The 13,202-nt window shown below is 39.9% G+C and overlaps 2 protein-coding genes across 6 annotated transcripts in view; one reads left to right on the forward strand and one right to left on the reverse strand.

The window, feature by feature from the left end:
* Positions 1-13,202, forward strand: part of SPRTN (SprT-like N-terminal domain) — a 64,394-nt gene that overhangs the window by 14,621 nt on the left and 36,571 nt on the right. Inside the window, exon 5 of one of the 4 annotated variants that reach the window (XM_077813405.1) lies at positions 3,900-5,002. The exons of the other annotated variants lie outside the window; for them this stretch is intronic. Coding sequence (XP_077669531.1) covers positions 3,900-4,006 — 107 coding nt within the window. The 3' untranslated portion in view covers positions 4,007-5,002. Of the gene's footprint in view, positions 1-3,899; positions 5,003-13,202 lie in introns of those variants that run through there. 4 annotated transcript variants of the gene reach the window in all.
* Positions 4,976-13,202, reverse strand: part of EGLN1 (egl-9 family hypoxia inducible factor 1) — a 46,269-nt gene continuing 38,042 nt past the window's right edge. The window contains exons 4-5 of one of the 2 annotated variants that reach the window (XM_077813407.1): positions 9,718-9,785; positions 4,976-7,747 (exon numbers count right to left, since the gene is read on the reverse strand). In XM_077813407.1, coding sequence (XP_077669533.1) covers positions 7,683-7,747; positions 9,718-9,785 — 133 coding nt within the window. In that variant the 3' untranslated portion in view covers positions 4,976-7,682. The remainder of the gene's footprint in view (positions 7,748-9,717; positions 9,786-13,202) is intronic. The other variant, XM_077813408.1, reaches the window with a different exon arrangement.

Genomic DNA, 13,202 nt, shown 5'->3' on the forward strand with positions numbered 1-13,202 from the left:
AATAAACAACATTTGAAGTCTCAAACTTCCCTAGTTAAAAGGTACACAGTCACCTTGAAATCTAGTCCACTGTAAAAAGTTAAAAGCACGTTCAGCTATTATACCTGCTCCTGAGGCCCGCCCCCAATCAATTTTGAGGGTTTTTACAATCACATTGTCCCTTTGAAAATATTTCTCTTCTCTTTGACATGCAAGTGCTGCCAAATACACAAAGTAAAATTAAAAGTAGATACAACCGATAGAGAATTTTTCAGTATTGCAATATTACGATTACTATTCATAATCGTAGATGCTGCTTGTAGGAGTAGGCAAAACAAACAAACAAACAAACCAAAAACCACCTGATAGAAATGCCATGTAAGCAGACAGTGCCCTTGATGGGCTCAAGCCAACTCCCACTGAGGACTCCTCATGACTGCAATGGAGCTGCATCAGAGCTAAGATTCCTATATTCTAATTTGACCTCACTAGTTCCCGTCATGCCCCATGTTATAGTGACACCAGTGTCACAGTATTGTAACAATCTTTTAATGTGTTCAACATATTCAATACATTAACACAAGTAAACTAATTCACAGGTGAAATGACAACCCAAGTAACCTGCCCTACCAGCTCTAGGACTTGTAGGTTATGCTGAACAGAAGGTGTTCTTCCTTATATGTACTGAAATACCAACACACAGGGTATCAGCTTGCAACTGGTGCATTTTCTTGCTTTTGTGGATGGAAGTCAGAACTTTGTATTTTAATGATGTTGGATGTATTTCTATTTAAAAGCAAGCAGACCGCTTGCTGCCCACACTACATCGAAAACTGGCACAGAAATGAAATCACACCTGACCTAACAAACAGCAGTGACATTTATAGACAGGTCCAAAAGGGAACACTGGATCCAAATCCTGAACTTTGAGGGAACGGATGCTACTTGAAAGGAAGGATGGTCTTGGGTTAAGGTATTGGACTGGAGAAATGGGTTCAATTATCAGCTCCACTGCAGATTTCCTGTGACATGCTGGGCAAGTCACTTATTTAGTCCATCTGTAAAATGGGGTTACTACCGACTTCCTTTCTTCCGTTCTGTCACCTATTTAGATTATAGTCTCTCTTTAGGTATTTGTACAGTACCTAGTATAATGGGGCCCCGCTAAAAGCATGACTGTAACAGTCCATTGCCTCCTCTCCCTCATTCCAGTCAGATGAAGCTAGTGCCAGAGCACTCCTGCTGGTCCTTGCAGCCATCTCCAAACCTAGCCCAGCCGAATTTACCCAGCACCTTATTCTAGGTAGTGGACAAAGATCCCAGGAGCTCCACTGGCCCCTCCCTAAGCAAGAGACTCCGGAACTCCCAGCCCAGCGATCAGGGACTAAAAGATGGCTCTAAGCAGAGCAGCTAGGAGAGGTTAGTTACCAGCCATCAGAGGTAGAGCTGAAACCCAACTAGACCTACGGGCACCTGCTGCAGCTCTGAAGACACACTCCTGAGAGATAATAGGTTGGGGGGTGGCAGGGAGGAAGGACTGATACATTTACTGGGTGAAGAGAGAGAAGAATCAAATCAGAAGATAGTTGCCTAATTTGGGGAAAAGAGTTGATGAATCTGGGGGCATAAGAGAACTCATGTCAGGGCGAAGAGTAAGTGAATGGAGGGATGGCTGAGTTGGGGTGTGAACAATGTGCAGGGACAAGTGGGGTTGAGTACTGAATCTGAGTCGGGGGTTGGTGCGCAAGACAGGTGTGAGAAAGACTGGCATGAAATGTGTGTGAATGAGTTTAGTATGAAATGTGAGTAAAAACAGGTCTCTCCACAAGGGGTGAGAATACACAGGGAGAAGGGCATGCACGTATGAGAGTCCAGATGTACACTTGTGTGAGTCCATCTGTCTGCAAGAGAAAGTGTGAATGTGTTACAGAGACAACCAACCAGTCTATTTGTCCATGAATGTGTGTTTGAATGGGGAAAAGGAGATTGCTCTTTATGGTAAGGGTGTGCAAGTAGATTTTTTTTTTTTTTAGGATAGGTGGAAAGCAGCTGTAAGTCCCTTTAACTTGGCTTTCTTGTACACATGAAATTATTTGGATCAGATACTTGCTTTTATTCCTACTTCAGGATTTTTGAAGATTGGTTTATAGTGACTGCAAGTGTACATGGATATTGATAAGTGCTTTGTAACCCTTCCAACGCAACATTGCTATTAACCATGATAATATTGCATACCAGATGACACTAATCTTAATGGTAGTAGCAATACTCACTTTCCCATTGCATGGGCCTAGGGAAGCCAAGGTCACAGAAGGTTCAGCAGAACCCACTGCAGAGTGAGCAGAGCTCCCTTTACAGTGACTGACTATGTTGGTGCAGTAGCAGTTCACATTTAAAGTTTTCTTCACAACCACAAGGACTAGGAAAAAAAAATTTTGTAATCAAAGCTGAGATTCCGCAGTAGTTGATGGCACTAATAAGTCTCTTGAAAATCTCCTACTAAGCTGGGAGACTGGAGTTTTGCAAGGCTGATCTATAAAGAAATGAAGACTTTACTATAAGATACACTTTAGAACAGTGGTAGGCAACCTGCAGGCCGTCAGGGTAATCCGCTGGCGGGCCGCAAGACAATTTGTTTACATTGACTGTCTGTAGGCACGGCCGCCTACAGCTCCCAGTGGCCGTGGTTTGCCGTTCCTGGCCAATAGAAGCTGTGGGAAGTGGCGGCCAGCACACCCCTACGGCCCACGCTGCTTCCCGCAGCTCCCATTGGCTGGGAACAGCGAACCACGGCCACACCTACGGAGGTCAATGTAAACAAATTGTCTCATGGCCCGCCAGTGGATTACCCTGATGGGGCACGTGGCCTATGGGCCACAGGTTGCCTGCCACTGCTTTAGAAGGTAAGCCATGTCAATGTAAGCAAGACACACTGTTAGGTTATCTAGGCTCTTCACCCTCGGAGGTTCATGACCAACACACAGGACCAAGTGCAGATGGTAGGTGAAAGTCCCAGTAATGTCTTAATTAACTTAATCAGATAAATGGCTACCTCATTTCTAACAGCTGTTTTTCTAACTGTTACCACTTTATAGCGCTGAACTGCTTTTCCCTCACATGGATTCTTTGTATAGAAGTTGTTTTCATTATATGTCTTTTGGGTTAAGCAAGAGTGGTAGGAAGTAACCTATATTACCATGATATAAAAATAGAAATTTTAATACCAGCAAAAACTAAGCAAATTTATAGAACTAAAGCCAGACCACAGATCCCAATCAGCACCACAATTCACTGGAAATACTAACACCATCAGAAAATTAGTTCAGACAAAAAATATTAGTGAGTGCCTACCTACAAAACAAATGAACCACTCCCCCCTGCCCAACAGACTAGTTTGTTTCATCGTGCAAACATAAGACAATTTTTTGTTTTGGTTCTGAGACTCCATTTTTGTATAATGTTACATGTTTACTTTCTATACAAATACAAAAAAGAATAATGTTTCATTGTTTGGTACATCAGAACAAGACCCCATGTGTCTTTTGAAGTTTTGGTCCTGAATTACTAACATTGTAGCTCACAATTCTAATATTGCAAAATACTAGTTAAGAGTCCTGTGGGAACCTTCGGAAAATGGAAACTACTGATTAATCCCCTAGGAAAGAGTGGTATAAAATACAGGGCAGCGTTAAGGTTGTCTGGTTGCCTCAGTGCCTGATTTGCTAGGGGAACTGACAATGCGTTTGTGAGTATCTGCAGCTGCGTATGTGTGAGAAGGCCATTTACACGGACATTGCTTTAAACCATACTGGCTGGGTTTTGTGGTTTTGAGGTTAGTATTATAGTCCATTAGCAATCTTTGCTGTTTTTTTGCAATTGTTTGTTTGAATAGATTGTTAAAATGCAATTTTTTTTTTTAGCCTGGTTTCAAAACTCTAATGTGACTCTCAAGAGATGTGTGTGCATGCAAACATGGTCATTTCACTTCCCAGTCCCTGGACTAAATTATGGTAACCTGAAGTCTTGACTGCCTCAGGCTTCTGTTTCTAGTATTTCTGCTTGAAAGCACTCTGCGCCAGCCTGCTACCAGGCTTACAGGTGTCTTCCTTCCAAGCGTCCAGAGACACTTCTCACCATTCTTTACTCCACTGTGTGACACTGATGGCAAATCTGATACCCACTGCACATCATGGTCTACTGTACAATAAATATATCAGTCCACCACAGACATGATCTGAAGCTGCCAAGAGGCCTTTTTCCTAATTAGACATATCTGATAGAAAGATCATACGAAGAGCGAGTCACCTGGCACGGAACTACCAAGCAGACCTCAAAGCACTGAGGTGGTCTGCTGAAAAAGTGCTTTAAAGTAGCTATCAACAAACTGATAAAAGAAAATGGAACAGGGCAAGATTGAGTCCAAGTGCCAGAAATGCCATGGATGTGCCAAAGTACCAAAAACCCCAGGCACTGAAGCAGTACAAACTGAACACAGGCTGATAGTTCCCTAATTTTCTAGGCCTGTTACTGAACCAACTGCAAGGAAGACTAGTACATTTAAGAGACTTTATAAGAAATGGAGTGATGCAGAAGCACAGCAAAACAGAAACCTGTTCACCAAACAGTGGCCAGGAAAGGACTGACTAGAAGGCTTGGAGAACAGCATTTATAATCTGCATGGGTTCGTGAACGACATGCAGCAGGAAGCCTGGCTCACACTGTACCATGCTACTGCTGTCCTCAAGGGTCAAAATTCATGAAGATTCTGCAAAACCAACGGAACTCCCATTAAGGTGCTAAAATCCTGTCTGTAAAGGGTTGGGCTTTTTGCACCAGTGTAGCTACACTAATACAAACCACCCACCCTATGTAGACTCATTGCACTGGTGTAAAACACGATTTGCATCAATTCTGCTCATCCACGAAGTCTAAAAACTGACACCAATTTTTTCTTAACCTCCTCTCAATTAAAAAACAAACAAACACCACACATCCGGATAATTAAAAACAGAGTTTATCAAGGAAACAAATGGCAGACCCTTGACTGTAGCATCACTGAATGCTAAAAACAGACACACACCCCCCTATTTTATCAGATTATAAATTAGCTGCTGCGGAGTAGGCTTTAAAAAGTTACATAATTACAAATAACCACCACGTTGTTTCCAAGAACCTTTATACATCTTTTTAATTAGATTAGCTTTACAAGCAACTTGAGAGCTCTTTATAACGAACACTGCTTTTCAAATTACATGACTTTATAAGCAATCTGTAAATGAATCCTGAATTTCTTTGCCTGTTATAGAAAAAGGTCTCGTGTGTTACAGCTGGCTAATGTCATGAATAAAAATAGTATTATGAAGCTTTATTTAACCAGGACTAAACACATACAGGTCATAAGACAGTTTAAAAAATAGTTTTAAACAGGGACCTGCTTTGTGACGCTAAGATTGAAGATTTCAACTGACATGAAATGAACAGATTCTAAAAGGATACTGTTTAAAGAAATGGCTGCTCTGATTTGTTCACCCTTTTGTAATGATTGACAAGAAATGATGAAGCAAAAAATTAAGCACTTTTTTTTTTAACCTCTCTGGCAAGCAGAAACCTATACAGTGATTAGAATTTGATACTTTGCATACCTGCAGCAATAGACATTTGAATTACAGAGGGACTGGAACAGAATTGAAAGGTTTACGCTGTACATTTCTGAAACAAAACCAATCAAATCTCCATCAAAATAATACAAAAGCAGATAAAATGAAAAGTGGTGGCTTTTGTGTGTGTGTTTGTTTGTTTTGTTAAAGCTGGCCTAATGCAATGCACTACACTGTAGACCAGACAGTAATGAAGATCTGCACTCCTTGGTCAGGCTGGCAGAGGCACTTACAGTAGAGAGGTGTCTTGTCTGATTTTCTGGGAATGGAGGAAAGAGAAACTAAACTGTAAAAGGTGAGGACTAATTAAGGTCTGAACAAAATGAGAATTTTTCCGTATGGTCTCCTCCAGTGTATCACAATACTGAATTTCCCCCACGCCCCATCCCACCCTCCACACACACACCAGTCAGTTTGTCACTAAATAAAATTAGGGTTGTTGGGTCTTTTTTTCATGTTTTACATGAATAGTAATCTTTTTAATAAAAATTACTGAGCTTTCCATAGAAAAGGTCTCTGATTGAATACAAACTATACAGATGCTAAAATTGTCGTAAGCTGTAATATTATATACAGAAATATTTCTGTACACTCACATTGTTTTGGCTATGTAAGGAAATCAAGGACAGATAGAAAAATTGAAGGAGGTGAGCTCAAATACCAAAGACATTTGGATGCTGCCTTTTAGGATTTTCTTTGTTCTCTCAAACTTTAAAGCTCAAGACTAGAGCATCCATCTCTTAAGTAACAGAATTTCAAAGCTTTTGGATGTCTCATCTTTATTCTGTAAAGTCCGTTTTTCCTTTACAAAAAATGAAAATGTAAAAATAAAGTAATTTTTTCCCGCTAAATACTCAGGACTGATCAAAGGCCAGTGCCTTTTTGGGGAAATCCTTCAGCAGAGTGACAATCTGAAAATGTATTACACATGAAGCTTGTAGTGATGCACTTCAGCCTCAATGTACTGAATGTTCCCTTGATACTATATAACAGACCAAGGTGCCAGCCTGCAGACCAGATGGGACACCAATATTCAGCAAGAACACAAAGTTTGTGAATTTCAACGTTCTATTAACTTATATACAGTAAAAGAACAACTTTCAGAAAGGAAGAAAAAGGTGGAATTCTCCTGTCAAATACATAGGGAGGAGGTTCTGGGTACCTCTAAAAGCCTAGGAAAGCCCTTATGTATCCTAGGAACTTGACGGTATTTACCAGGTCCCCAAAGCCACCTACAGCATAGATAGTGTCAAGTTCACTTAGTGCCAGTCACTTAAAAAAAAAACAAAAAAACCAAAAAAACAGAATCCTTCCCCTCTGTGGATTCAACATACAATACCATGAATTAGAAGTTGCTGATAGTAAGATAGTGATTTGTTTCTGTTAACAAGTTTCATAAAGGACAGTCAAAAACAATACAGCAGCAATCTTTAAAAGTTCAAATTAGTGTGAGATATGAACGTAAAACAATCAGGTTTTTAGCTGGTAATTAAAGTGCTCCTTTTCTGACTTTAGATGTAAAGAAAATTAAAGTGATCATCAGTTACTGGCAATTCTTATATTAAATTAGGTATTTCATGGCAGAGAACAATATGAACAGTTTTACAAAAATAGATCAATGATATTTTGGAGAATACTGTATTTTTACTCAATTTTGATAAATTGTACCTGGTCATACAAAAATTACCCCAAATCCAAACTTTACCGTATAAAAAAAGGGAGAGATGAATTGGATGACAGGTCTGGCAAAATATAAGAATGGAAAAATTCTATGTAGGGCACTTATTTCATGTCCATATGTGTACGCTATTTCTTACTGATTGCTTATCTTCTTTACATAAGCAGTCACAGGTCTGGAGTCACAATCACATAGCACAATGCTTCAGCAGTCAAAATCTTCTGTTCGATGCAACATTGAAACGCTGTGTTTGTTTCCTTATTAAAACGTTGATTTCTTGTCAATTTTTCTTTATCCCATTATTCACATTCAAAAGTTAATAGTTTACTGGGGGAAAGTAGCAAGGAGAGTTGGCTAGATGAAATGCTTTATAAAACGTCTTTCCCAATTGAGTCAGAAGGTTTATTGAGTTCAACCCTCACACCTTTTTCACCTGCAGAAAAATAAAAAAAATACATCAGCATAATGTTTAAGCATGTGCTAAAGAGTGTGCTATAATAAAATTACTGTGCCACTTCTATGCCTTCCTGTTGAAAGTTTGGTACCATACAAAATAGGTATTTTCAAAAGGTGTTTAACACGCTTCAGAAAATAAAATACAAATTCATATACTTATTACCTCCTGATGAGCCAAATTCTGAGCAACTACTTTTATATTCAGGAGAAATTTTTTCAAACCTTGGTGCTTAAAGTTTGGATCGTAGGTGTCAATTGACTGAATTATGGCTGAAAACAGAGTCATTTACTTAACTGTTCAAATATGGAGTTAAGAGCCTAACTTCAGACAGTCCATTTCAAAAGTTTAGGGCTCAGTCCTTACACAGGTAAACTTGCAAAGAAGTCAAGGGAACCTCAGCATTTGGTCCATCATCATTTTACTTTTGTGAAGAGAATTACTGAAGAGAAGTTTGTTACATCTTTATCCTTTTTCATATACAACATCCTATTTGAGGTATACCCTAAATTGCCACCTCTCCTGCCCTTTTCATTAGAAGTGAACAGAAATACTTTAAAGTAAAATCGAACTGTTTAAGTCTCCAAATCATTAACAGAAATCAAGTATTTAGTTTTATAATTTTTAAATCTATACATATTAATGGTAAACCAAAAGAAAGACCTATCATCTACCAAGGCCAGAGTTGAAGTGCTCAGATTTCTGCATTCCCTGGAAAACTGACACCAAAAGCAGAGAAGGAGCTACATTCCTCATACTGCTTTAGGAGTCTGTGATGTCATCAACTGTACCAAGATAAACAGGAATCGTAAGCAGTGTGCGCATCTGCTCCCACATTTGGCTCCCATTTAAATCAGAGTCAAAATTCTCATTGACTCAGAGGAAGTCAGATTAGAACTAGATTCTCAAGGTGGTGAAAGTCACCATAGAGCCACTGACTTCAGTAGTGGTATTCTAATTCCCACCAGCTGGGAATCTGGCCCTATAACTATATATGCAAAAATATTTAAATTGACCTTTACTGCCAATGCCATCAACTACTTCACATCAATTTCATGGATGGCAGCAGAGCTAAGCCGCTCATTCTGATAAAGCCTGCTTATTTGCACAGGAAAATTAAATCAACTTCCTCTTGAAGGGCAAACCACAAGAGGAAGGCAGATTTTAGCTAAGTGGGCTTAGGGCAGCCTTGCAGAAGCAGCGACTATCACAAAAATCAACAATTGTAAATGAATACATTCTCAATTCTTTTATTCCAGATATTCAGTTTTAGCTTTCTTTGCTTTTCAATACACACACTCCATTCAAGCGGATTTATCAAGTCCTGTCCAACTGTTAAAATTAACTTATATTTTAGGTACTTGGAAGGCCCCCATTACTCTCTAATGTATTTATCCTAGGTATTAGGGATGGGGAGAAGTAATATCCCAGTTTTACAGACCAGGAACAGATACACAGAGGCTACGTGACTTGCCCAAAGTCATGCAGAAAGCATTTGGCAGAGCAGGGAACTGAATCTGCGTCTCCCAAGTTACAGGCTAGAGCAGAGGTTCTCAAACTGGGGCTCAGGACCCCTCAAGAGGGTTGCGAGGTTATTACATGGGGGCGGTCGCGAGCTGGCAACCTCCACCCCAAACCCTGCTTTGCCTCCAACTTTTATAATGGTGTTAAAATATAATATATATTAAATTTATATATATATATATAAATAAATGTGTTTTTAATTTATGGGGGGGGGATCGCACTCAGAGGCTTGCTATGTGAAAGGGGTCACGAGTAAAAAAGTTTGAGAACCACTGGGCTAGAGCCCTAACCACTGGACCACCGTTCTTCTAAAACATGACTACACAAGTCATGTTAACCCTCTCTTGGTGACTGGTGTTAAGAATATTTAGACGTCTTTTCCAGAAAGCCAAGAATATATATAATATACAAAAGTGATTCATTACCAGTTAGATATTTTACTTTAGCTCGTGCTCTTTCATCTGCATCAAAATACCACACTGTTATTGCGTACCTATAAAATGGATGAAAATACAACAAATGAATTCCTAAACTCTGGAAAACAAACAGTGATGTTTATTTACATAATACAACCCATTTAATTGTTAGTTTTTTTCAGTACATTTGATAGAGTAGGATTATGGGGAATAGGGGGAGAAGATTTTCTGTTAATTTCTACTGTTTTAATATCATTTATATGAAGGAAATTGTCATTTGAAAAGACAAAGTGGGTTTGCCATTGATGTTATGAATCTGCATTTTTCCAGTAAATGCTATACAATTATTAACCAAATCACATTCAGAAATTGTATTGTATAGTCTGCAGCCAGACCATCTTAGGTTGTGGTCTCATATTTCATAAATTAAGCAGGTTCAAGGTAGTGTCATGCTGATCATTCACTGGGAGGGAGAAGTAATTATCCCTTCCAGACAGATCAACCAGCATTCTATAGCCCCCGTATAGTGCACGATAGGCACTTCAGAAATATTTTAGTAGTTTCAGTAAGTGGCACCCTTTCATCTGAATTAGTACTGAACCAATGCCCCAACATAGCTTCCAGGGGTATTGTGCCTTTGCAAATACAATCTTTCAAACACGACAGAATAAAGAGGAGGTCCCACACACATGTATTTAAAAATCCTATGGTACTTTTTGCAAAGGAGGTGGGGTGTTGAACTAAATAGGCTAGAGCATAAAGGTTATTACATTCTGCCTAATCAAAAACCCACACATTTTCAACAAGCTGCCTGTCCTTCGCGGTCATGTAGTGTTGCTGCACACTGTTAAACAATAACATGCTTCAACCCAGGAGCAGCTGATTTCTGTAAATTGAAATATGTAGATTGCTTTATGACTCAGATTAAAAGTGTTCCATAAATGGAAGCTATTTATGCTTCTAGTTTACATTCTTAACATGTAGAGAAACATGAATTCTCTAATTCCTGTTGCTTGCATTAGTTAGTAAGGTTTTCTTTTAGACAAACAAAATACTGCCAGAGTATTTCTGCTTTGACTTGAAAATTTAATGTTTAAATATACATTGATTTATTTAAAGCATTAGAAGTAGCAAATAGCTTGAAGTCCAAAGTCTCAAAATGATGTTAAGCAGAATTCCCCTTTACTATGCACCACAGTTTAGTATAATGGAAAATCAAAGTTAAAATCCAGTCCAGATAAATTATGAGCTAATTTTTTTGTTAGAATTTTTTTCTACTCCACTCTTCACATAAAAATAGACATATCTGATTACATAACTTAAATTTTCCATATGATCCAGATACTTGGTTCTGGATGTGAAATTCTCCACAAAACAGATTTTTAGGGAGTAGCAGCAACGTCATTAGACATTCATCATTCTTGTTCTAGTGGTGAAATACAGTAACCTTTGCTGCCACAAGTAATTACGGGCAACATCGACCTTGATATATCTTAACTTTTGAGTACTTAAACTTTCAATCAGAATATTCACTCTCTTAAAAGGTTTAGACTTTTTTTTTTAATGGAATTCTCTCTCCCCCGTCCCCCCCCGCCCCTGTCCCCATCCCCCACCCCTCAAATAAAAGGAAAATTTCAGACTATGAAATTTCTATTTGGCTAGTTACCACCAGAATGCCCTGTTCTGTGCAAGGTGCTCAGTAAATCTGCCAAGGGCTCCTCTTCCTCCTCACGCACTTCACCTAATGTGCATCTTGCGCGAGTGCACACCTTAGAAGGTGCATACTGAGTGAGACGTTGGTCTTACGATGCAATTCATCCAATGTACTCACTTCCTACAAGATCAAACACATACACTGTGCACCCAAGTTAGTCTGACACACACATACCTATATTCCTTTGTGGTGTTGCTTTAAAAAGTGCTTTTGTTCTGATTAGGATTATCCTACTTTGGATGTGCAGGAAACACTGCTAAACAGTACGTAATCATCATCATCTAGCTTTTATAAGGGGCTTTTCATCAGTAGAATCTCAAAGCACTTTACAAAGGCCAATATCATTACCCCATTTTGCAGATGAGGAAACTGATGCACAGAGCAAGGAAGTGATCTGCCCAAGGTCACCTAGCAGGCCAGTGGCAGAGCCAGGAACAGAACTGACATCTCCTGATTCCCAGCCCACTATCGTATCCCTTAGGCCACACTGCCTCACCAAATCAATGTAATCAGAACAGTCAACAGGCTCAATGAGGGCTATTTCATCTTTTTTCCCCCCTACCTAATTTCAACTTTCTACTCCCAGCAGTTTTGACTATAGCCACTCCTAAAAAGATAGCAAGAATTTAAAAACAGGAAAACACATTTTCTACCTATGATCCTTGTCCTCAAAAAAGCCTGAAACATTTTTGCTCAAATTAATTATCCTTTATGCAAAGAGCAAGGAATTAAAATTCTGGGCAACATTTAGTATGGGTTTCACTACTAGCATCCCAGCTTTTACATCTTGACCTATCAAAATGTTATGTGCAACATGAAATGTGGATTCTACAAAACTAATAATTACAATGATTTAGTAGTTAAAGTCCCCCCTGTGGATTGGCAGATAACATCTGGTAATGCCACATTGGAGACACAGGTTTGGCAGTGACCGCAGATATGTTCACCACCATTACCACTCTGCTGTAGAATTAGTAGCACATTAGTTAAGTTCTGTTTGCGATTCAGACAAGGAGCAACATAGTACTCCATGTAATAGAGAGTGTTGAGTACAGAGGAGCATCCCATCCTTTCCCCAGCCATGGCCACTTTTGTGGTGTAAAGCTGGCAGGGGAGAACGAAGGAAATTTTAAAATAAAAAAAGACAGTAACCTCCCCAAATTAAAAGAATGGCAAAGAAAATTGCTGTGACTAGCCAATCTCAGACACATGGTGTCTAACTAGGAGCAAGAAGGAAAATTAATACAATACAGGCCTAATAAAAAAAGTCAATTGTAATCAGTGAGAAGACATCACTGACTATGAGTAGGACCCTACCAAATTAACGGCCATGAAAAACACATCATGGACTGTGAAATCTGGTTATTGTAGGGGAGGGTCAGGGCTGGGGGCACCCCAGCTAGGGACTCCTATTGTGCACCAGCCGCCAGCTGCTAGTCCTGGCCTGGGCTAGAGAGGGAGGGGACTTCCTCTTCCCCTGCAGGGGCTGCTCCTGGAGCTGAGTCAGACCCACCTCCAGGAACCTCTTCCAGCTGCAGGAACCTCTGTGGCTGCTGGCTGGGTGCCCAGCTCTGAAAGCAGCGCAGAAGTGAGGTTGGCTGTCAACCCCTGACCCAAGCAGGAGGCTGCAGCTCCAGCTGCCTGCCCTGGGCACGAGATTGCCAGGAAAACCCAGACATATGGTAACCCACCCCCCATACTCTGTGACCCTCACTTCTGCTGGCTTTTGAGCTGGGTGCCCAGCCAGCAGCTGCTGCTCTCCAGTTGCCCAGCTCTCAAG

This window comes from Eretmochelys imbricata, chromosome 3 (genome assembly GCF_965152235.1).
Source record: "Eretmochelys imbricata isolate rEreImb1 chromosome 3, rEreImb1.hap1, whole genome shotgun sequence".
NCBI classification, from domain to species: Eukaryota; Metazoa; Chordata; order Testudines; family Cheloniidae; genus Eretmochelys; species Eretmochelys imbricata.